The sequence below is a fragment of the Phyllostomus discolor genome, chromosome 4 (assembly GCF_004126475.2).
Source record: "Phyllostomus discolor isolate MPI-MPIP mPhyDis1 chromosome 4, mPhyDis1.pri.v3, whole genome shotgun sequence".
NCBI classification, from domain to species: Eukaryota; Metazoa; Chordata; class Mammalia; order Chiroptera; family Phyllostomidae; genus Phyllostomus; species Phyllostomus discolor.
Window position 1 is genome coordinate 185905985 of NC_040906.2, and position 25861 is coordinate 185931845.

At 44.3% G+C, this 25861-nt stretch overlaps 1 protein-coding gene across 4 annotated transcripts in view; it reads right to left on the bottom strand.

Moving 5' to 3' along the window:
- Positions 1-249: 249 nt before the first annotated feature.
- SGK1 (serum/glucocorticoid regulated kinase 1) overlaps positions 250-25861 on the bottom strand; it is a 111970-nt gene continuing 86358 nt past the window's right edge. Inside the window, exons 1-12 of one of the 4 annotated variants that reach the window (XM_036024747.1) lie at positions 8385-8433; positions 5454-5529; positions 4947-5022; positions 4442-4546; positions 4254-4337; positions 4005-4136; positions 3659-3771; positions 3188-3311; positions 2690-2785; positions 2055-2210; positions 1858-1947; positions 250-1452 (exon numbers count right to left, since the gene is read on the bottom strand). In XM_036024747.1, coding sequence (XP_035880640.1) covers positions 1285-1452; positions 1858-1947; positions 2055-2210; positions 2690-2785; positions 3188-3311; positions 3659-3771; positions 4005-4136; positions 4254-4337; positions 4442-4546; positions 4947-5022; positions 5454-5529; positions 8385-8418 — 1254 coding nt within the window. In that variant the 5' untranslated portion in view covers positions 8419-8433 and the 3' untranslated portion in view covers positions 250-1284. Of the gene's footprint in view, positions 1453-1857; positions 1948-2054; positions 2211-2689; positions 2786-3187; positions 3312-3658; positions 3772-4004; positions 4137-4253; positions 4338-4441; positions 4547-4946; positions 5023-5453; positions 5530-5658; positions 5820-6580; positions 6910-8384; positions 8434-25861 lie in introns of those variants that run through there. The other 3 variants (XM_028509087.2, XM_028509088.2, XM_028509086.2) reach the window with 3 other exon arrangements.

Consider the following 25861-nt stretch of genomic DNA (forward strand, 5'->3'; position numbering starts at 1 on the left):
CATAAACTGGAAAGGATTTGTTTGGATAGATTTATGAATAAATGACCTCATAAAATGCTGCTAAGAAGACCTGGAATATATGTTGGATTTAAGACCTCCCTATATGTCCCTGGAGTCAGAAGGTGCTGTTACTGGAAGCAAATCAGTGAGCTGGAAATCACAGCAGCATTTTCCTGGTTTTAGATTTTTAAAAGGACCCATTATTGCCCCCCCCCAACCAAAATACACAAAAGAACACGCATGACACAATTTATGTAAATATTTTTCAAGGTTTTATTGCAAACCAAAATCGGTTTATCACACACAAAAAAGTTGTGTGCTGGGGAGGGGGAAGTATTGTACATATTATAACCATGTTAATTACAGTACATTACAAGGGTGGTTTACATTACAAATAGGCCTGTAAGTTTAAATATACTAGTGTTATAACCCAATGTACAGACTTTCTTTATACAATACATACAATTATCAGGAATGCAAAAAAAAAAATAACCCATAAATAATGCCCATTTTACAGGTGACGTTTTAAACAATGAAAACACTGGGCTCGACCGACAACTGGGGCATTGGTCCATAAAAACCCTTTCTAAAAATAGAAATATTTGTAGCAGCAATGCTTTCTTTAAGCATCTGGATACAAGTCATTGCAAGACCATTTCAATAAATTTTAGTTATTAACTATATCTTACAAAAAAAACAGTCTACACATAAATTCATCTTCCCAATATGGAAGAAACAAACAATGTCCCACACATTGTAGTGTCCTGCATGTGTCACGCTGACGCTCACTACTCAGTCCATCTGCGATCAGGCACCCTGCCCTCCGCCCGCTGTTCACACAGAGGTCCACAGGGAAAGGCAGAGGGCTGAAACACTGCAAGAGGAAAAGCTTTGGAGCTAACACGATCGCATCAGAAAAGGCACATTTCATAAGGTTCATCACCACCGCCCAGACAGACCTTTGGGAAATCCTTCTCAGAGCAGCATCCTGCTGCTAGTCAGACCCCTGCATCTGTCTACGGCACGCTCTAGTGCGCTTTGAGAGATAGCACCACGTTGGAAGGAGGAGTGAGAATGAAAACTTCGTGAGCTCACTGAGAGGAGGATGTGCTCTTTGAAAAGCTTCCAGCAAACAGTGTGCAATGAGATTGCCAAGGTGTGCAAGCTCCCAGAGATGTGCAAATTCTCTTTTAAGATGTCCTGTCAGCTGGCAGCTCCGCCAAAAGGCTAACTAAAACATTTTCCAACACACAAAAAATCCTTCAGAACCAACCCTAAGACTGTTCAGAGGAAAGAGTCCACAGGAGGTGCATAGGAGAAGCCCAGGAAGGCCTCAGCGGCCTCCTTGACGCTGGCTGTGAGGAGGATGCTGTCGGGAGACCTGCCGATGGAGTTGGGCACTGGCTCTTCAGTAAACTCGGGGTCGAAGTGCCGCAGGTCGCTCGGTCCGCTCTGCAGCAGGAAGGAAAAACCACATTCAATGTCAAGAATTCACACTGGATACAGGGCTGGAAAATCCTCATTTAGGCCTAAAGTTCTGGAGCCTAAGTCTTTAGGGCACAATATGGAAATCCCCATAATAATCATCCATTTCAAGCACAAAACCCAGAGGCCACACAGAGGTGAAATGATAAGGATAACATTCCCTTTCGGTCTTTTGGGATTTTAATTGACAAATGTGTTGAAAAATTATGTGAGCTTAATTATGTGGGACAACAATTCCACTTTTTCTTTAGGTAGAATAATGGCCCATGAATAAAATATCTGCCAATTTGTTCCTCAGGGCCCTCCCCCCGCCAAATGTGACTTAAAGAAATGCCCTTTGGGCCTCCCTCTACTTAGAAGAGAGATACTCACCACATTTGGGTTAAACGGAGGAGTGATCTTCTTATTAATGAGATCATCCCAGTTAATTACGGAGAAGAAGACATGATTCCTAATCTCCATCTGTGGAGAAGAAACACAGGATTCATTTAGCCAGGCGGAATTCAAGGAGGGCAGTGAGGTCCAGTGCACACCCCAGACAACCGGGAGAGAAGGAGGAAGTCACTCACAAAGTCATCCTGGGCACCCAGCCTCTTCGTCCTGTCCTTCTGCAGGAGGCCCTCCAGGAGGTGGCGTGCAGAGTTCGTGATATTTGGCTTCAGCTGGAGGGGCTTGTTCAGAATGTTGTCGTACATCTCAGCTGTGTTTCGGCTATAAAAAGGAGGCTGAGAGAAGGGAGAAAATGGCTTAGTATTTAATTGTAAGTTTTGGACTGTGTACATTACTAATAGAAAGATTTAGTCCACAGGATATTTGGTTGGATTTAATGCTCTTTTTCTTGATAGGTTTTCTTTGCCCTAGATTTTTAAGTGCCTATTTTGCAACTCGTTATCAGGGGTTAGATGCTAATAAGGCCATGTTTTTCATTCTCACATAGGTTAAGTGTGGTCAAATCTAGTATAATGTAAATTTATAAAAGAAAAATCTACTAGGTAAGAGTTTACCCTAAACTACGTATAAAATAACCAATATGCCTCCCTTATCAGCATTTGGTAAGCTTGCTGATAAAGGCCAAACCACCATGACCAGGTCTGCAATGGGGACCCAGTGCCCTGAAGAGTCTGGATTTTAAGAAGACCTACACTCGAGGCAACATTATCAAATTGGGGCAGTGTCCCATGATTCTCAATGTCCTATGACTCACCAGGCCATACAGCATCTCATACAGGACGGCTCCCAGGCACCACCAGTCCACAGTCCTGTCATAAGGCTGCTTATGAAGAACCTCAGGTGCGAGATACTGAAAGACAGACAGGAGAACAGAGTTTAGAGCTGGTGAAACCAGGCAATCCCAAGGCCAGGCATGCACTTTGAAAGAGCTGAGAGATCCTGGGTCCCCTTGGAGAACGTATTTCTTCAGATGACTTCCTGATACAGCTACTAGATTTTGAGGCTGACTGGCCACCCAACAGCATCTTACTTGGGGATTCAGAAATCCTTTACGACATGCTAGTTTTAATTAAAGCAACATAAGGCCTTGGAATATCTCCTGCTGCATCAAAGAGCAAATGTATTTTACTTGCACTGAATTGGGCTAAGGAACCTCAGAGAACAGTTGACTCTCAGCACTTAAAAGCATTATTGCACTTATGTCTCTGGAAAGAAGAGGGTAGACCAGGCACCAAGTGGACCATGCTCCTACCTCAGGTGTGCCACAGAAAGTGGATGTCGTGCCGTTGGGTTCGATGTTCTCCTTACACAGCCCGAAGTCAGTAAGGACAATGTGTCCCTGGGAATCTAGCAGAATATTCTCTGGTTTTAAGTCTCTGTAAAAAAATGAGCAAAAAGTAGTTGCACAAGTTAACTTCACTTCATAAGAAATCCTCTGTAAAGAGAATTGCTAGGGGTATTAGAAGCATTTTACATTCATGGCAGTTGTATCATGTATAAAAAAGGGAGCCCTTGTTCTGCTAATCTATTCTGGATGTGGTCCAATTCTCGTTGGCTAGTTCCCTAGTGGCATGGAGTCAAGGCAGCTCACATGCTGGGGCATCTGGTTTTAGGTGACCGAGTTATACCTAAATACAGATTATTTTAAGGCCCTGTCAAAGGCTAGGGATGCTGTGTCTCCTTTATATCCAAGAAGGCTGCCTTGAAGAGCTCTTTAGCTCACCTATAAACGATGTTCAGAGAGTGCAGGTAACCCAAGGCACTGGCTATTTCAGCAGCATAGAAACGGGCCCTCGGTTCCAGGAAGCAGCGCTCCCTCTGGAGATGGTAGAACAACTGCGGGAGACAGAATACAGTTAGTCTGCGTTGCCAACGCCTGATAACAATGCATTTAATTAGTCTTGACATATATAGCTAAAGAGAACAATTGCAGGAAGTGGCCCTAAATAGTCTATTAACCGTTTGAAACCTGGCAGCTTAAAGGAAATTCTAATTCTGGTAACTTCCCTCCCTCTGAATCTCTTTTAAAACTGTGCACGGACAGGTCAGCTCATCTTCCCTCTGCTCACCTCTCCGCCGTTAATGTAGTCGAGGACAAAGTACAGTTTGTCAGCAGTCTGGAAAGAGAAGTGAAGGCCCACCAGGAAAGGGTGTTTCACATTCTTCAGTAGAACATTCCGCTCTGACATAATATGCTTTTCCTAGGAAAAGGACAATTAAGATTTAGTGGCAAATTTCAACATGGCACTGAAGTGCCAAGGTCACACTATTAACTGGAAGTCAATCTCCAACCCCAACCCATCAAGCACATCTCCTACCTCCTTCTTTTTCAGGATCGCTTTCTTCTGTAAAACTTTGACTGCATAGAATGCTTCTTCTGCTTTGTGTCTTGCTAGAAGAACCTAAAATTTCAGTTGATAAATTATTTTGCTATCCGCATCCAGGGATCAAGTAAAATATGTGCATGAAAGGCTATAGATACTGAGGTCTGCAGATTTGAAATTACCTTTCCAAAACTGCCCTTCCCGATCACTTTCAAGAAGTGGAAGTCAGATGGTTTAGCGTGAGGATTGGATGATGGGCCAAGGTTGATTTGCTGAGAAGGACTTGGCTGGAAAATAAAATGTTTTCTTTTAATATCTTGGTTTCAAAGGAAGACATGGGTAATAAAGTACAGGCATGGTCAAAGATGCCTGCAAATGACTGAGGCGAGTCACCATATGCCTAAAAAATCCCAAACTACTTTTCATCCATGCATGTTAATATTTCAAATTAGAGTATGAAAACTGTACACAATGTTATTGTAAGCAGGAAAGACTTTTACGAACTATGCCTTTTAAAATACTCTGCTGACTCAGTTGTTAAGTGCTTGTGTCACTTGTGCCTTAACTAAAGAGGCATTCCTGCCTTGATACTAATTTCTAGAAATGCCATTTGAATTAATCAATGTAGGAATATTGACTCATTTACAAGGTCCCTGCACAGATGCATCATAAATAGAGACTACTTACCGGAGGAGAAGGGTTGGCATTCAAAAGCTCAGGCTCCTGAGGTTGGGAGATTTTCAAAATGGACTGAACTTCAGGACTGCAAAGAAAGGAAAAATTTAGGACCTCTTAACTGGCCACAAGGGGGCACACCAATACAATTAGTGAGTTTCTGGCTCAACTTTTTCCAGAGAATTCAGTGTTTCAAGTAAAAACACCCAAATAAATTACTCAGTTAAAGAAAACAGCTAAAGAAAATAATAAACTCAGTTAAATCAAAAGATGAGGGTTGTTCTTCAGGGAAGCAGGGGCGAATTAGGCAAACATGAAAATTTTATCTTACAGCTTTAGAACAAGCGAAATCTAAGAATCATTTTAATTTTGAAAATGTTTTAAGTAAATTGGAACTTCAAAAAGGGATCCCCATCCCTGAAGTCTCCGGCTTCCGGATGAACACACTAAGGAGAATGTCTTTACTGATGGTGAACTCAAACTACACTAATTTTCATTTTTCAAATTCCCCTGACTTACTGTTTGCAGGCATAGGAGTTATTGGCAATCTTCTGAATAAAGTCGTTCAGGCCCATCCTCCTCTGTTTCATGAAAGCTGTGAATAAGAAGAAAGCAACGTTAGGATGGCTTTGAAACACCCGACGCCACAGGCACTTAATCTGATTCAAAAAATTTCCACTTGGCATATCGTAGAGTAGAAGTCCAGTCTTACACCTGCACTCACCGATTAGAATTGCTACCATTCCCCTCATCCTGGAGTAAGTGAGGGTGCCCCTAGCAGCCTCGGTTCTCACTGTCATTGCCGCAAAGAGAGAACAGAGAGCGGACGAGGAGTCTGTCCTAACTGGCAACCAGCTGAACTGACTCTACGCTCGCGCCCAGCCGCCTCTCTTATAAGCTCTGCGCGGCTGTGGGGGCGGGGCCCGCGTGACGCCGTGCTAGTCCTCCGCGGCCAAGCCCCGCCCCCCACTGCCGCCGGGACCCGCAGGCTGCCTGGCGGTCGGCCGCAGGCGGTTCCGCGCCGGCCGGGGGTGAGCCTGGGTTGGGGGCGGGGGATGAGAGAAGCGGGGTGCGGGGGCCACCGGGGGAGGGCCCGTCGCTGGACGGTTATCAGCCTCTTTTGCCCCAGGGCCTGAGGGAGGGAAACGATCGGCGGAGGGGGTGGGGAGGGAGGGAGATCCTGGGGTAATTTTCCACCCTTTTCATTTATTCCGCCCAGCAAGGAAATCAGAGTCCCAGATCCCAAGCGTTTTCCGCCCGGTGCGAGGCAACCGGTGGCCCCGTGCCCGCTCCGGTTTCTCAAACCCTGGTTTCGGATTCACTCCGGCCCAGGCGCCTACCCTCTCCCTGGGTCTACAGAGCAGCCTCGTCTGCCCTCGCCCGGCGGCCGCGCGCCGCCAGCCGGGGTTATCTGTCGGGCGCAAGGTGGCCGCGCCGGGGGAGGGCGGCCTCGCGCGCCCTTATCTAAGGGGTCAGCGTGGGGCCAGGGCGGAGGGCCAGTCCCCACCGCTCCTGCCGCCACCCCCCCGCCCCCCAGCCTCATCCCTCCACTCGCACGACGACCGCGGACACCCAGTCCCTCTCGCTGTAGCTGAGCAACAAGTGGGGGAGTGACACAAGTCCCGCGTGCTGGCGGCGGCGCTTACCCAGTCCGGTCAGCAGGAAGGACTCGCTCCTTTTCTGCGCCTCGGCCCTCTTTTTGTGGCGGGGCCGGAGCAAGGACTCCAGCCGGGCCCTGGCCAGCGTGCCCTGCATCTCCCCCATGGAAAGCGGCGGCCGGGCGCGCAGCCGGCGAGGGCGACGAGAGAACACTGACGTTTCCTTGAAGGAGCCGCCGTGACTCAGGCCGGGCAAGATTTCCTGCCCCAGTCCCAAAACAAACAAATGGCCCTTGTGCACGGCCGAGCCGCTTCCGAAAACGCCTTTTTTGTGCTTTTGGCCAAAGCCAAGCAAGGCTGAAAAATCCCATAACTTGGAAGAGGAGGAAGGAAGGAAAGAAAGAGGGAAGGGGGAGGGAGAGGTCAGGAATGTGTAGAGGAGGGGGCGGAAATAAAATTCGTCTCTGCACTAAAGGAAAAAAAAAGTACAATCTGCATTTCACTTTTTTTTTCTAAAGTAATCTCTGAGAACATTCTGTCCCTTCCGCATGTATTTTTTTCTTGCATTTTTAATCCCCACCATGCCCAGAACACGTGAGAAGTCGCCAGTCAGGGGAGCAGTGGCTCCACGCAGGGGACAGACCTGGTGTGGCCCCGGGGCAGCAAAGGCGGCGCCAGCTCTGCACCCCCCGGGGCTGGTCGACTTCCCGGATTCTCTCTCCCGCTCTCCCACCTGAAAACTCTGCAGGATCACGTTACACTGTCTTAAAGACCCCACTTTATCCTCTTCTTCCCTTCCCCTCCTCCGGCTCATTTCCAGGGCTGGCGCAGGAGTCTTCTCACAGTTTTACCACTAGTCCCAGCTAACTGTGAACCGTTAGCTCCGAAAAGATTAGCCGGGGAGCCTGGGCTCCAGAAAGCAGAGGAGAAGAGGAACCTCTGCAGAGCAGCGGCAGGGTGCCCTTCTGTAACCCCCAAGCTGGGAGATCCATGGGACCTGCAGTCTGACCGCCGGCGCGAGGAGTCGCGCTGGAGTTGGCGGGACGCCGCCAGTGCCGCCTCTGGGCCAGGAGCAAAGAGAAGGCTGCAAGTTACTAAGATTTGCAGAGCCCGGCACCGGGTGCTTGCTGGTGCTGTCTGCGGTGGCTGCCCTGCCATGACCCCTTGCTGCCAAGGGCCCTGCCATTTCAGAATTGCTTGCTGGATCTGACATTCTAAAATACCAGCTGTCAAACCAAGAATAGCATCGAAGGGGGTTTTCTTTGGTCGTGGGCAGGGATTTGCGTTGCAGGCACAACCACCTCATTTGCCCTAATATGATCTGTGGCCTGAACTGCTTCTTGGTCCACTCAGTTACCACAGCCCCACACTGGGAGAAACCAACACACATCCTTTCTCCTGGAGCCTGGCTGAGAAATTTGGCTCAGCAACCAGTCTTTTCAAAAGCACTTACTATTACCTGAACTTGATGCCCCAACCTAAAGCAAGGTTTAGGAAACTCCAAGTCACAGTCACGGCCTACTTCTGCTTCCTCTTGCATGGATTCTTCACAATGTATGATTTGTTACTGCCAGTGCCTTGCGTACCAATTCAACTAGCCTAGCTCAGCTCAGTCCTGCTCCCACACCATCCCTCCCCCCTCTGAGATACCAGATTTTGCAAAGACTGCCTAGAAACGGCAGCCTGCACAAAGATTCCTGGTTGCTTGCTTTAAAACACTTAAAACCTTCCTTCAGAGACCCTCCCCTAAGTCTCACCTCCTGTGGCTTCCCCATGCCAACTGACCCCAAATCCTCCGAAGTATCTTTGTTTTAACCATTTCGTCAAATTAGAGCAATAAAAGTAGACGAACCTTTAAAGGGGGATTTTATAGCCTCCTCTTTCATTCTTCAGGTTGCCTAGGACAGGAAGGCTGGAGGTTACTCTGTGGAGGCTGGAGGTAGGTCGAGCTCAGCTAGGGCCAGAGTAGCCTCTTGCTCTGTGTGACTGATAAGACTGGAGGCTGAGATGACAGGGGAGCACGAGGAGGAGTCAGAGGCAGCTGTCCCTGCTGTGTTATCACCCTCACTTTATAGAAAGGCAATTTACATACAGGAAGGGAGCACACTACAAAGTTCAACACTGGGCCATTCATGCCTTCCATTGCAAGCAACAGCAACGTCACTCAGAAAATTACAGGCTTCAGAGTCCTGGGTTTATTACACCCTCAGCGAGACACACAAAAAATGTAAGTTGACTGATTATCATCACAAATCAGTCCAGAAAATCAAAACACATGCATAGGAATTATTTTTCTCAAAGAAGCCCTGCCGCTCCGGCTTGCATTCCAGGAAGAATTTAAGTTAGAGGGCTGTAAGTGGGACAGAGAAGAGGCACAACCATATGATTTGTGGTTGGAACAGACAAGGGCCCTCTGATGTGTTCCCCACCCCCCACCCTAATGTTCAGCAGTTGGAGACGAATGGTCTGCTAAACTTATCATTTAACGGAGAGAATCAAGTTGTTGAGACTGGCTTTTCTTCCAACCGGATACCTGATGGGTGGAGCAGGCGCCCCCTGTCCTGTCCCGGCAACCTACTAAGACTTCCGAACAGGAAGGTGACACACGGACGGCGGGTGTACGGAGTAGGGGGAGGTAGGCGAAGGAACTGTGTGTGACGCGCGCCTGTTAACTCTGCACAGGCTTTAGGCTGCCCCGTGGCCGCTATTCAGACTCTTGATCTGTTTTTTCCTTCCTGTCGCCAGCTCCTTTCTTTGGTCCAGAAAGCCCTCCTACCAGGAAGAATCCGGCCCCTTCCCTCTAACTCCCTGGTGGCGCAGCGGCCAGAGTTGCTCACAAAACTCTGCTAGTTAATGCAGCCTAGAGGGCGATCGTGTTCTCTGGAGAGCCACTCCGCAATGCTTGATCTCTCCCACGTCTCTCCTGAGGTTTAATCAGTTCCAGAAAATTTCTTTGCAACACCTTGGGCAGTCACAGAAAATACAGATGATTTGATAGGAAATAGCCTAATTACCTCCCCACTCCCTCAAGCCAGTCCTCTCTCATGTAGGCCTCACACTGGGCAAACTGCAGTCAAAACTCTCAAATGGAAGTGATTCCCCAAGATGTCAGGTTTGCACCAAACCTCTTCTACTGTATTTTTTCTTCATGCTGGACTATAAGAACAAAAGCCTGAAACTTTTACTAAGATATTACCTTTTCCATTTCATTTAAAGGCACAGAAAACAAACCATTAGTATTTCTCAATATATTTGAGGAAATACTTTGAAAAATAGTTTTCATAAGGACTTAACTACACCCCTACTTGGACCACTTAAGTGTATCCGCTGTGTTAGCCTTCATTCCCTAGATACGATATCTTCCACTATAACAGGGCATGCAATTGTTTTGCATTGCTCGAAGTGCCATAAATTCTAGGACAATGCTGTACACCATTTAGGTTCCTGTACTTATTGATTCATTAGCTGATGCTTATAGAATTCTTTCCCTGGTGCTTCACCAAAAAGAGCACATAGAAATGGCAGGAAACATAATTATTACTCTAGGGAGCAACTAAATGGACTCATTTTTGTTGAAGGTTGTCACCAAGTACATCCTTTTTCACAGTATTCGTCATATAGAAAACGACGACACGTGAATTTATTTGGGGCAGGTATTACTGATAAGACACTGGCAGTGGTAATTAAGTACAAGTCTATTTATAAAACACAGGTTCTAGAATGATTATTACCTTCTGTAGTCATCACTGTCAAAACTGACATGCATAAGGAGTTAAGAATGTGATACAGTAGGTAACTAAGAGAACACATTATCTGGAAGAGCATTGTTATTTAAACCCACAAAACTACATGCTTTCTGTACATAGGCCTTTTTTTTTCTCCCAAAATAGTGATTTTGAATACACAAAGACTACACCATGAGAACTTTAGAATAGGGTTTTGTTAAATAATGTGCATATAGCTGTCTAGCGTGGAAGTCTTACGTTGTTTTTCCCAATAGCATTTTTTTAACTATAAGGGATAATGCAATTACTGTTATTTTTTTTTTTCTGGGTTGGGCAGATGATAGGCAAACTTCTTACCTAGCAAAACTTGCTTTTAGCACTGAATCTGTCTTCTTCTTGTACTCCTCCTTTGTCACTTTGGCTGCCTCCTGGGCTTCTCCCACATCCCAGACACAGCACTAGCGCACTGCACGGTCCCCCGGACCCTGAACTATCGCCTCCCACTCTCTTCCGCACTAATACCAACTGCCTTAGAGCATTGCTTTCTGCTAATCACCATGGAAGAAGGTGACCGAATCCTTCCTTGCTTCCCCCTGGCACCCGTCCCTCCCTTCCTCCCTCTCTCCCTTTCTCCTTCCCTCCTTCCCTTCCTCCCTCCCTTCCTGTGACCCTTCCATTCATTCACACAATCATTTAACAAGCACCTATTAAGTACAAATGTTAAGATCATGAGTAATCCAGTTGTCTAACTTCACAGGAGCTGTCACTCTAAAGAGGGGAGACACACACACAAACTACGGCACAACACGATGAATGTGAAACTGAAGCCTGAGCCAGTCAAAGCAGAACAGAGGAGTTTTCTACTGGGTTGAAGCAGCAGACATGGAATTGTTGAAGGAAGTCTCCACAAAGAAATGATATTTGGGCTGATCCTGGAAAGCTCCGCTTGGTACAAAAGAGGAAAGTTGTTCTAAGCAGAAGAAATAGTCTGAGTGCCGAACTCTGAGGTGCTGCGCAGCAACTCTGGAATAATTTGGAAATATGGTCCTCATTCAGATCTTACACACAAGCAAAATGTATATGGCCACTACTGGTGAAACAGGAAAATAGCACTTCCAAGGGAAATTAAAAAGAGCTTAGCTGGCACGAATCAGTCTCTCTCTCTCACTGCTCCATCCCCCCTTCAATAAATATGGAATCAATAATGTCTTTAAAATGTATCCATCTAAAGGACTGCTGATTATTATCCTGCATAGACACTTCTATGCCTGGTACAGCTCTAGTCATGGTTGGAGTTCATTCATCCGTTCATTAGCAGATACTTCTGGAACTATGCATTCGACACTGTACTAGATGCAGAAGACACACACATGGAAAGCATGAGCTCACAGGGAGATGGGCAGGTAAGCAGTCACCTACCAAGGTAGGCTGAGTCCTCATGTCAGGACATCTCAAAGCCACCAAGGAAAATCCCTCTACCAAGACTTTTAAAGTGACACATTCCAGTGTGTTTTGGAGGGTTAATTCAAGGCCAAACAGTGATCAATAATAACTCAACTATTCTCCTTCTATTAAGGATATTTGCTTTTATTAAGGACTTCCCACCTCATGAGAAATGAACAAATTTACACACAGACACATAAGGGAGTGATGAAAGTTGGAAGACGGAGGGAAGTCTTGACAAGCATAGTTATGGGCTAGCACAGGGATTAGCAATCTTTCTTTGGTAATAGCACCAATGGTCTGTACACATTCCTTCTAGAAAGCCAGGCCACAGCAAAGTGGGCTAGAGGGTGGGGGCATGGTTTGTAGTAAATCTTTCTTTTCAATCAGGGCATAGATTAAAGAAGGGTGGCCAGTGGTTGCTCTCAACACAGGAGGAAGGGGAATCTAGCTAGCAATAAATCAGTGGGTATATGACAGGTTGAAACCTGCCTTATCTCCATCTTTGGAATGTTATAATGTCCAATGTATCATAACCCAACAAACAATAGAAACAAAAACTGTCATCTAGAATACAATACGCAGGGCAAGGAATCACATATGTTTGACAGCTTTATAGTTGGCTCTCAGGGTTGACCTGGAAAATGACATCCAGGGAACTTTCCATATGGTTATGAAAAATAACACAAGAGCCGGTGGGAAAAATTGTAAAGCCAAAACTCAGTATTATCTCTGACTTTCTAAACACAAGAGGACTATGGCATTACTGAAAGCCTTCAATATTATCAACATAGCTTTAGAGTTAGGCATTTATTTATTGTTAGGCTTTTGCATTTTAAAAGGCCTTTCCAGTCAATTCAAAGAAATTACTTTGTGGTGATAAAACCTCAGGTATTGTGGCAAAGAAAAACAGAGAGCACTGGGCTGAGGAGCCTCTCCCTTCACCCCGTGCAGGGTCACCCCATACAGGGCCACCCCACGCACCCACTTATCTTCCCTACTGGCCCTGCGGCCCAGCCTGGGCGTTCAGGCAGCACAGGGCTTGGGATATCTTTGCTGAATCCTTGGGACACACATATTAAATTGCAACCTACACAAAGACAAAATAAAGGGCTCTCTTTCACCCCCACTTAATTCACCAAGTGCCAATAGTAAATAAGGAGCCTGGATTTCTGGCAGACATATTTAGCCAAACTACAGTGAAACCTAAAAGCTTTAATTGGCTCAGTGTAAATCTCTCCCCAAATCCCTCCCATTTCTGACCCTATAATCAATCTAGCAAGAAGCATCAGAAGCTCAGGCCACCCTAAAGGACTGTTTCCTGTAAATGCTGGCTATAAATTGCCCCAACAAAATAAGATGAATGTAATAGTAACTAGTAGTGGGAAAATCAGGGACTGGATGGCTGGCAGAAGGTCGATTGGCATCACTTTAATGTAAAGCAGTTTAGGGAGCTTGTAGTAAATCTTTCATTTCAATCAGGGCATAGATTAAAGAAGTGTGGCCAGTGGTTGCTCTCAACATAGGAGGAAGGGGAATCTAGCTAGCAATAAACTACAAAAGCTACATGAGCTTCCTTTTGGTTTCAACTCTGAATGTAAGCTACATGAATATTTATGTCACGTCCCACAGCAAGTTCAGGAGTATCCATTAGAGGCTAAAGGTACACTTTAGTTGGCTACACCTGAGGCTCATTACCTGTGAGACATAGACGAGGTATTCTCCAAACCTCAAACTTTAATCTGTATGTATCATGGGGATACTATTGCTTAACACAGATTGTGAAAAATAGTTGAAATAAAGAATTTAGTAAATGCCATGATCAAATTGGCATCTCACATAGAAAATATGGCAATGTTCCTTACCCCCACCCTATGTGTATCACCCACCACTACAAACACAGCACATCACACAAAACTCCAACAAGCCAAAATAATAATGGCATGTGCTGTGTCTAAAGCACATAAACACCACTTAGCCTGCAGGGCCAAGGATGGGCCGAGGGTAGTCCTGAATGGTGGGAATTCCACAGAAGGCCTGAAAAGATAATCCACTCCGCTCTCAAACATCCTGCTCCTCCCTTGGTCTCCCCACAGACAATGTTCCAGAAAGGGCTGTACCAAAGAACTGACTGCTGTGATAACAGAATAAATACCTGTCTACCAAGTGTTTGAAGCAAAGGCTTAAGTTTTGGGTGAAAAAGCAGAGAGGAAGCCAAAAGCCAACCCAAAGGAATTTTCAGTTGCTCAGGATGGATGGGAAATAATAGAATGTAAGTTTGGGCCTATTGAGAGGGTGAAGTCATTGAAAGAAGGTCAGAGAAGGCCAGCTGGCACGGAAGATGCCTTTTCTAGGTCATTCAGCGTGTCCTTCAGTTACAGAAAGAGGATCCAGTTCCAACTTACTTTTAATCATTGAGAGCTCTACGGGGCACCTTCTTCATCCCAGGCACTGTACTAAGCCTTGGATCTGACAAGAATGCAAGAATGCCTAAGATAAGCAGTGTTGCACACTCAGGCATGGCCTGTACTTATTTGGTTAAATTGAACAGTACTTTCCCAAAAGAAAAGGTAAGCGTACACATAGCTCTACTTTTCTTGAGGCCCAGCTATGGCTTAATGCCATTAACATGCAGGCTGAAGCAGGTTTAACTATTTACAATGTGCCCTTTCTCAAGTGAAGAATGGACTGGAAGTTCTCCTGCAGTTCTAATATTGCACAGCTCTGTGATATCCGGGAAACGATAAATCTAGAAGGAACTTCTGAAAGCCCAAAACCACCTCACGTGGCTTCCTGCAATAATGCTCCACACCTCGCTAATCCTCTAGATCCCACCCTGCTTCCCCTCATTGTAGCCTTTAGTCATAAAGTTTGTGCTGTAAGTTATTTAAATCTTGGGTACCTCCCTGGACCTTGAGTTCCTTGAACACCAGACAGTACAATTCATATTTCTTATCTACCTAAACAGCCTCGAAGCACACCCCTCTCCAACTCCCTCTCTTTCCACACTCCCTTTTGTCCTCCAGGCTGGTGCCATGTTGACTCTCTGTTCCTTTAGCAGCCCAAGCTCTTGTCTGCCTTGGGGGCTTTGTGCTCTGCTCTCCCCCTGGAATGCTTTCCTCCTGACACTCACACGGCTGGACCCTTCCCACTGTTCAGATCACAGAGTGAGCATCATTTACGCAGTGGACCTCGTGTAAACAGTTGCCATCTTTGTCACTTGCCCCATTTCAATTCTCTGCATATGAGTTCTATTATCTGACATGTTTCTTGGGTTTATTGTTTGTCTCCCCATATGAAGAACTAATCTCTGTGAGACAGGGACATGATCTGTCTTATTCTCCATAGCGTCCCTGGTGCCCCGAGGAATGCGTGGCCCTAGGAAGTGCTTAATAAATAAAATGCTTTAATAATATCCCCCTTAGTCTATGGCCATACCGCCCTGAACGCACCCAATCTTGTCTAATAATATCCTCCTTATATATTTCTGGGCACATTATTCCTTCTCAATCAAGTTTAGTTTTCCTTCCTTCACCTAATAATCAAGGGTGCATTTCCCTCACAGTCATTTTATAGCTCACTATAAAAAGCAAAACAAAATCAGGGCAAACAAAGAACCCTTGGTTTCAGTAATTTTATTATATATTACGCTATTCAATTGCTTCAGAAATCTGAGAGGTGGGATTTTGTGATGTACAATGAACATTTTTAAATTAAGGCTATTCTTCTGGTCCAAAGGGATCATTAAACCATCATGTTGAGTAACCATTTTCCAAGAAAACCAAAGTAAATGCTATTTTGTTTTGTTTTGTTTTATTTTTTACACACGCATCAAATGGATAGTTTGTCAGGTTTAGAGACACAAACTATTGGAAAGGTGGCCATCTAGGCTTTCATTCACCCAGCTGGCTTAAAATGCCAATTTAACTTCTTATTCCAAGCATCACAGATGATCTTCCAACAAGTCAGGAAAAAACTGTATCCCCTTTTTTTCTCTCCTTTTTTACATGGTCCCCAAACTCTCCTTTGCCCCAAATTCTTTGCTGTCGGTAAAGATAAAATTAAAAAAATGAGAAAACCATTGGGTCCCATGATTCTTCTATTTTTAGCTGAAGGCCCTCTGACCTGTTCTGTTTATGAACTTCCTAGTTTTGTGGGTGTGGAATGATCATATTCATGAGACACTGGCAGTTGGCCAGGAAGAACTGCCCTTTCTTTAAAGTTTAAAAAAAGTTGACAGCAAGCGATCTTCCCAAGAGTATTGTAGTTCCATCCAGGGGCAGCCTGGTGCTCTCAAGGTCTCTTCCCAGCAATCTATGATTGCCCCGCCTACTCGGTAAAAGCACATAGATGGTTGATTGGTAGATGATTGTAGCAACTGTCATGCAGTATTTGCAGATACCGGGGAATAAAGGGAGGGAAAACCCTCTTCATTAATGACACTGTATGAGGGTGGTTAATAGGAAAAAATGCTGTCATAACCTGTTTGATTTCTGTCATTCCACCAACTTTTCCCCAACTTTTAGTCTGAGGACATAGTGATATAACATGGCTGCCTCACAGAATGTTTTCTGTCTAACTTGCAATCATAAAGTTCTTCCATAACTTTCACATTATCAGAGTCTGAATGAACACTTAATACAAAACTCTTCTACTTTATTTTATGTTTTAAAAATATCCTTCTCTACATGATGGTAAGACACTGATTAAAGGGCCCCAATTGTACAGTGCCTGGTAGGTAGCTTTGAAGCCATAGCAGAGTGACTATTAGGTTGTCAGAAGTGGCAAGAACTACAGTACCTGTTCAAGTGCAGCAAAAGTTTAGTACCATGTGGGTGGGTAATTGCATTTTCATATGTCTGTGCTTGTATATACATATATGTGTATCAGGGTGAGAGAGAGAGAGAGAGACTGGGAGACTGAGAAAAAGAGAGAGAGAGAGTGATTTTGAGGGACTGGGTCATGCAATTATGGAGGCTGCCAAAATTTGCAGGCTGGGCCCGAGGGCTGGTTCTAGGGAAGGACCAGTGTTGCAACTCAACTCCACAGGCCTCTGCTGGCAGGATTCCTCCTTGCTTGGGGGAGGTCAGTTTTTGTTCTGTTCAAACCTTCAGATGATTAGATGAGGCCCGTCCATATTACGTAGAACTATCTGCTTTACCCAAAGTTCAGTGACTGAAATGTTAATCTCACACCAAAAAACACCCTCACAGAAACATCCAGAATAATATTTGACCAAATATCTGGGCACTGGGACCCAGCCAAGTTGATACATAAAGTTAACTATCACAAGTCTACCCTTTGCCAACCTGGCACCCACATGCATCTTCTTAAATTATGCTTAACAAGGTCATACTTCCACTTAATATGATACGACTACCCTGCATACAATTGAAAACTCACTAATCCTTACCCCAGAACAGGATGCAAAGCCCTTAAGGGATGTTTACTCCTCTCCTTGACTTAAGTAAACTTAAGTTAACTTAAATCTGGTATCCGGTAACTTAAATACTATGCTCTAAAGTTCATAATTCTTAAATATTCTTGTATAAAGTTACTACATTTTGTTATATGACAAGAAGATAAGAGAGTGAGGAAAACAAAGACATTTACTTCAGACACACAAACATATTCATAACAAATAAGGAAAAATATTCATGACAATTACAATCCTTGTTTCTATAATTAGTCATGTGGTCATAGCTCGTATTTATAACTATCTTCTTCCAGTGCCCATTTGTCCTCAGAAAGCACCTCAACTGGTCGTGGTTCTTTGCATATTGGAGTGACCCAAAGCTTCATTCCTGAAAGGGTCTAGGCCATTAATAGTCCAGCCTGGACTGGGCTGTTGTAGCTTTCCATTGACTTTATTCTTGGGGCATGGCAATACTAAGGCGCACCTTAAGAAATCACTTGTATTCCAAACATACCTTTCCATGCCTCCATCGTGGAGTGGTAATCCACATTCCCCTGAGTAGTCAGGATCAATTATCCCAGCCAGCACACTACTGCCCTTCTTTTTCTTTTGGTTTGGGGCACAGAGAACCTAAAGCTGGAGTAATTTCCAGTTCAGTGGAATTACTGCTGTGTCTCCAGGTAGAAAAATTCTTTACTTTTGAACTAAGACCTCTAGCTCAGCAGAGCATGAGATTGGAAAGAAAGGAGGTGAAAATGTGGCTAGTGGGTCACTATGACTAACAGTGAATGATGCCACTTCTATTTCTACACCTTGATTTCTGGGTTGGTAAATCCCAGCTATGGGGGAAACAGCACCATACACAGATGCTAATTCCGAGTATATGCAACCTCCTGGAAAACCTTGCCCCTGCCCTGCAAGGTAGTACCACCTAGCTGGCACTGTTACTGGGTTTTCAAAAGGTCATTGCACTATTTTATCCAGCCAGCCAATTGCTTCAGAATAGTGGGGAACATGGCCATGAGCATGGGGCCCACAGCCAAACTTCATTCATTGTGGAGTTTGTTCCATGGTCAGAAGCAATGCTGCATGGAATACCATAATGGTTGTTTTGGCAGAAGCATTGCATGCAAGGAAGGCAAACCTGTATCCAGGTTAAGTGTATATTCTAGTAAGTATAACGCTGCCCCTTCCATAATAGGAAGGTCGGATGTAATCAACCTGCCACCAGGTAACTGGCTGATTACCGTGGGAATGATGGTATGATATCAGGGGCCCAGTTTGGTCTTGGCTGCTGGCAGATTGGGCCCTCAGCAGTGGCCTTAACAAGGTCAGCATGGTGAGAAGTCCATGTTTCTGAGCCCATGCATAACCTCCATCATTACCACACTGCTACTTCATTTATTCACCTTTTCAGTGATGACGAGATGGGGCATCCTACCCACTTGATCATTAAAATCCTCCTCTGCTGAGGTTGCCCTTTGATAAGCATTCACATGGGATACAAATATCCTCTCATTTTCCCTTTTCAAAGAGGTTTACCTCCATACCTCTTTCCCAGACTTCATTGTCACCCAATTTCTAATCATGTTCCTTCTACTTCCAATTGCCTGACTATGTAGCCAAACCACTGGACACAGCCCATGAACTGGTATATAATGACACCTCTCCTTCCAAGCAAAAATAAACAAGCAGGCAAAGTGCTCTTAAGTTCTTCCCACTCTCCTTCTGCTGTGTCCCAGGAAGCGGATATAGTATTGCAGCTGAAGGGGATATAGCATTGCAACTGTCCGCTTCTGTAATTACATGTAACTTGCTGGTGTCATCCATACACAGGGTGCCACACACAAGCTCCATCTCCCACAGAGATATGAAAATGCAATAACTCACTGACATGATACTAAGCACCTGGATTATTGTTTCCTGAGTATTCTACATCTTCATTTACTTCTTTCTTAGTGCTCTGTAGATGTAGGTACATTTCATTATTTTTAGAACATTCCTGGCTAGCTTTGATATTTGGGTCTTATTTTTCTTGCCTTCCCACTTTCTTTTTAGCTAATAATTTGCAACACTGTTTGTAACCCTAAGAGAAAACTTGGCACTGCATAGGTTTACCGGGCAAAAATTCTAACAAAGATTATTACTGTGATGCCTTAACCATACCACCTGACCATCCACTTAATATATTTGAAAATATTGAGTAAATACATGGAAGGCATTGTCTTACCATTAGACAATTTTTTGTGGGAAAGTTAGGGGGTCACCTAACCACATTTCCTATTTCACACAGTAGCACCACAGCTTGACAAAGGGAAGTACCCAAACACCCCATGTGCCTGGATATGACACCTTAGTCCTTCTGATGCCTAAAAAGGCTCTGGAAAAAATGTGACTTCTTGATGTCTGTTACTTTGGGGGGTGTCCACTGTGTCTCCATCACTGGCTACTCCTAGAATTTCAGGAGATGTGGCAGGAACCCCACTCCCCTCACAGCTTATTTTGGAGTTTTGAAGCTCACCTCCACTCTAAAGCCCCCCAGTAAACTCACTGGTCTCAGCACCACTAACAACCAGGGGTTACTTACCAGGGGTTTTAGGAACCTGTGCATATGACCACACGTTCCTAGTAACCTGAGACTCCAAAAGAACACAATTATTTTGTGCAATCAATTGTCTTTCCTCATTCTCTAACACATGCCTTGATTGTTATCAGTGATCAGTAAATACTGGACATATTTGATGAACGAATCTTCCCGGGCCTACCATAACTTTTCCTACTAGTCCGTATTTCTCAGCTTTAAAACCCTAAAATGACTATTGAAAGTCTTGATCTTTTGCTCAGGTGACACTTTCAGTGGCACATGTTTAGACTAGTTAATGGGAGTGGACTCAGGTTTTGTTTCATCATTATACCTTGGACTTGAGTTCCCACAACTGGCTTTCATAGCCCAGTTTCTAGGAGCATATGGTCATACCATCAGAGACTTCTGACAATGTCCTTGCTTCAAGTTGTGATTACAGAATCCTTGTAACAAATAAGATTGGTTATCATAAAAGTACTGTTTGATGGTTTAGCTAAGAATTTCAGTATATAAACTACTGCTGTTATTTTTTAGTGTATGTGATAACACCAACCTTGGTTTGTAATCACCATTTCACAAAAGACATAAATGAAATTGAAGAGAGTGAAAATAAGCTTTTGTGCACCACCACAAGGTACTTACGGAGAAGAATTCAAACAGATGTGAGCAAAAGATAGGAATCATGAAATATGCCTCATTTTCTAAATTAAAACACATGGTCAGGCCCTGGCTGGTGTAGCTCAGTGGATTGAGTGCAGGCTGTGAACCAAAGTGTCGCAGGTTCGATTCCCAGCCAGGGTACATGCCTGGGTTGCAGGCCACGGCCCCCAACAACTGCACATTGATGTTTCTCTCTCTCTCTCTCTCTCTCTCTCTCTTTTTCCCTCCCTTCCCTCTCTGAAAAAATAAATAAAATCTTTTTTAAAAAAGAAATGTTTAAAAAAACACATGGTCACTTTGAAGAAGTTACTATGAAGTTATTTGTTTATAAAACTTTATGTTAAAATTTCAAAAAAGGACAATAAGTATCAGTATTTACAATAATTCTATTTAACAGTTCATAAAATGTTACTAAAAAATCTGAAGTCTGAGAACACAAAGATCATCACGACTGACTAATTTGAAATACAAATGCAATTTCGCAAGGTCTGTTTAATAAGCCTTGAATTTACCTTTTAGAAGCAAAAGCATTTTCTTGTTCTTTACCACATTGAAAATACTTTTGTTTGATATCCACAAGCTCTTCTTATGAGCTCTCCGACGGCCCACCGCTCTAAGCCTTTTCCTTTTATAATGGGAACAAGTAACCAAAGGGCAGAAATGAGCCCGACGGACAGTTTCTGTCTCAGGCCCACTCGTCTGCGTCCTTCTTCCTGTGTCTTCCCACTACCCGTTTCCCTTCCCTAGGACTTCCTGTTCTTTAGGGTTCTGGTTTCTGTGCGGTGGACAGAGACCTTCCAGGCTCCCCAAGACTGCAACTCCTTTCCCATCTTTTTCCTTAAAAGGGTTACGGAGAATTAGAATTAATATTTCACACATTATATTATGTGTATATATACATTTATAGCATGCATGGTACATTACATATTAAAATGTTAATATTTTCAAAATATTAGGAAGCACATTTGCATGAAGAGGTCAGAGAGGACCAGATACACCGGACCCATCTAGACTGCCTCCAGGGGTCGGAGAAACGTGTCTGACACAGGCGGCTTGGTCGGAACACGGTACGCCGGACCTAACGTCTCACCTTCCCCACATGAGCCAACTGCCTTTCCTCGCAGAGCGATCTTTTCCGATTTTCTCTGATGTCTTTTTAATTGTTCGTCCCACAAAGAGATTGGGCGAAGACACGGGGCTGCATCATTGCAGACTCGTTGCCATTTCTAAAAACAACACCACCACGGGTCACCTCGGCTCTGGTGTTCCCGTGTGCTCACGCGTGTGAGGCAGTTTGGTTCACAGCCAGCACGCTCTGTGTGACCTTTATTCCTTTGTTTTAAAGTTTGAAACTTGTATATACTTGAAAGTTGTTTTTTTTTTATTTGAACAGTGCTGCTGGCTTCATTTCGTGCTTTGTGTAGAATTGTAAACAGATTCTGTTAGTGTTAACAGTGAGGCAAGGTGGTAAGAAGCCAGCCAAATTTCTTGGCAAATGGAATGGGGAAACTGAGACAGACAACTGAGCTGAACAAACTGGCGGAACAATTTACAGCCAGATATAGAAGATCCCCTGGGTGGAAAGCCCCAGGTGCCCAGCGACAGGCAAAACTGGTGGATGGCCTGGCCCTCAGGGAGGCCTCTCCCCAGGGTGGGCTTTCTCCCCCGGCACATCACTGGTCCTGCCGGCTGGGGACCCTCATCCTCCTGCCCTAGAGCTAGCACCCAGGCTTCAGCTGTATTTCAGTTCCAGGCCCTGGAAAGCAGCAAAACCAGGCAAGGGACACTATCACTGACCTCAGGACAGCTGTATTAATGACCCCCTGCCCTGGCACTGGCCAATCCGTGGAGACCACAACTCTGAAAGGGCACACCAGGTAAGCTGATGAATATTCTATTAAGACCTTCCCCTGGGGCCTCCTTTTAAATAGCTACCTTAGAAGTCCTTCGGACAGAGCACCCAGTGCACTCTCCCTCCCCGGAGCACGCCTGTGCTTCTCCCTTCCTCCTCTTCTTCCCTCTCAGGCATGCGCCTCCTAAGCTCGAAGGGACCCCAGGGGACTGGCAGTGAGCGGTAGCTTGACTCGGGCTAAGCCCCTGAACCTGCCCTCAAGGCCCCCTTTACTCTGACTTCTCAGCGAGACAAAGCAGCTGCGCCTTGGCTCTCTCCTGCTGCTTTTCTGCCCTAAGCCCCCCCTTGTGTCACTGTCTCCAGCTTTAGTACACATACTCTCAAAATCACCTGGCCTCGTACTGTGAATCTTTCCTGCATGACATCAAGAACTCACACACCACTGGCCGGTTCAGTTCCTGTCTGGTAACAAAAAGACCTTAGGAACTATATGAGTCCCCCTTACAATATTCACTAAAATCACCTCTACTTCCCAGGCTATCTCTACCATTGGTAACTAGCCTCAGTCAGTAAAGTTCTTCCTTAGACCAGGTTCAAATCACCTCAAGAAAGTTTTTTAAGGAATAGCTCTTTGCACGTGATTAAGCCAGGCACAACAGCGGTGCCAAGGCAAGCCTGATAAGCAGAGATGAACACGCTCCTCTCTGTAACTCCACAGCTTAGTGCGCCTATCATAATAGCTAACACTGAATGATCATGCTCAGTGCCAGACACGACGTTTTAGTGCCTTTAATGGAATTTCTCACTTAATCCTCATAATGACCTTATGAACAAATCCTAAAACCTGAGGTTTAAAGAGGTAAGTTTTGTGACACAATGTAACTAGTAATGACAAAGTCAGAATGCAAGTCTAGGTTTTTCTGTCACCAAAAGCTCTGCTTTGAACCAGTGAAGTAATCTGCCTCCCTACCTGTTCCAAAGGGCAGTCCTTTGTGTATCTGTGGGCAGCTGTAATTACTTGAACTTATGCTTACACTGTGTTATTCATAGTCAGTCTACCTGTGTCTGTCCAGCTTATCTACCTGAGTTTTTCAACAGGGAAGACTGTTTTCCTCTACAGAACCTAGCAGACCACTGGACAGAAAGGGACCCAAGGTGTCTCCCTCTTGTGAAACAAGACCTGCACTTGCCTTCCTGTCCCCTGTTCCTCAACTCCCGTACCTAAAGGCAAGATGACATGTCATTTCAAATCTCATCCTTTATTCACTATTCTTTCCCCCACATTCAAGCTACTTTCATTGAAAAGCCCCTCTCATACCTTCTGGAAGCTGTAGAAAAAGAACTGGAGGAGCTCCCAGGAAATCTGACTTCACTTGTGTTTTCGCTTTTGTAACCCAGTGTTCAGCTTTGGGCAAGTTACTGAACATCTCCAAGTATCCTGAGGGTCGACAACCCTTTTGTTTAATCTAAAACCCACAGGGCATTTGGAAAGATCAGATAAGATTAGATACGGGAAAATAATTTGGAAATTCATGTGTATTATGTAATTAAATACTTATAAAACAGTGCAACTGAACTATTAGTATAAAATTTTTCTTTAAGAGCCAAAATGGTGGTCACTGGAAAAGAACTGACCGTCTTGCATGTCTGAGGATGGAGGGTCATGGGAAGGGCCCCAGCCCACACTGAGTCAATTTTTTTCTAAGTCCTTTTAATTTTCTTTTTATAGTCAGTGTCTACCTTCATAGAATAACAGAGCTTCAGAATAAGAAAGAATCTTAGGGTTGATTTGCTTCAACTTATTTTCCAAATGACTTTGCTAGGGGCTCCCTGCCCTAACTTCTAGGTCTGTTCCCACTCGGAGCCTCCCGGGCTCACACACACCTCCGCTTCCCATTTCTTGCCTCCTGCCCCCATCCGCCCCGACTCCATTCCTGGTCCCTCACTTTCTGTCCTTTCCCGCCGCCCCTCTCTGTGGGCCGCCTCACTCTCTGTGTAGCCTGCTTTCATTATTAGTCACTGGCCTATTCTCTTTATTATGGACAATGTTAAAGGCGTAAAACAGCTTTTCATCAGAGTTTGAAATATATGTTTATATATGATTAAATAAAATGCTTCTATTATTAAGGGCAAAAATCCAAAATTCTATTTTCATTTATTTTCCCTGTGGTAGATATATAACCTCCTGAAACACTGTCTTATGTACTACATAGCATGCATTATGGGACACTCTTGTGGGGCAAAAAGAAAGCTGTCAAAGGCTGAATAGATTTCAGCATGTTTAAAATAACAAAATACATTAGGATATTTTGACATTATCTGCAACTAAAATTCACTACATTAAAAACAATCTGCTGTCATATTAGTCTGATGTTTATAATGACAGCAGAAAAGGGTTATTAAAATACAGGGAAAATAACTTTACTGAAATGATTAAGTTGCATTTAATCTATTTTCCTTGTATTTTTTAAGTGAGAAATTTTCTTGGCACCACTTTAACCATAACAAAACATTCTTTAATACTCTGGAAATCAAAGATCTTGGGCATGAAATGAATGACTTGGATAAAATGGGCAGAAGGGCAAAATATTTTAAAATATTTTCACACAGTATTTAAAGAGCCCTGGGGAATCAGAAAACTCAGCCATTGTGAAACACGGTTAGTTTAGCCTTGAGTAAAACAGCAGAAATAACAGTAATTTTGGTCCTAACAAAGAGGAAGAGTGAACTGTGAGTTCATCCAAGGCAGATATAGATTTTGCCCTACCTGTAAAGCTTCGGAAAGCCAACTCTTAATTTACACAATCCAAGGGAAAAGAAGGGGGCTTCTCCGCCCAGAGCTGACCCGAGTACACAGTCACACATTCACTCGCTTGGCAGCGGGACAGTCGTGGCACTGGCTTTGATGAACTTTGCTGTCAGACACACTTAAGTGCTCATGGGCATGACTCAGTATCTTTAAACAGGGGTTCTGAAATGACAGTTTGCTACTCACCGGAATAAATACCTGCCCATGAACTTGGAACCCTCTAAATCACGGTAATGGTTAAAGTCACACAAAATGTTATAGATCTTTGCTTAAGATGCAATATTTTATCTAAATGACCAGGAGGTATCTAAGGTTCTCTCTAGTTTGAGGATACTATGCCCTACCATATGTCTATTTTCAGGAAGCTTCTCGGTCTGGGGCCCGAGACAACAGAGACAGTGAATGGCAAGCTTCATGGTTCAGGGAGAACAAAATCAAGCTATAGGTCCAGTAAAGTAGGACATAGTAACAGTAACGGCAAAATGAAATGTATTATTCTCTCAACCCATATTTTGTAATCCCTATAGGAGAGCAGGGGGATATGTTCAAGTTTGTATAAATGACATAATTCTTTCTCCAAGTAAGAAGAGCTAACAGAAATTGACCCATAACTATATGCTATGTGTAGTGCTAAATACCTTTTACCTGTATTATCTTCTTTAACCCCCACAAACCCCTATGATCTACTATCACTACTTCATTTTTGCAGGTGAAAGAAACAGAGGCACAGAAGGGTGAAATCTTTTGTCCAAAGTCACAGGTAATAAGCACTGAAGTTGGAGGCAAACTCAGGCGGCCCTGTTCAAGGGTTCATGGCACCAACCATAGCAGATGGCAAAC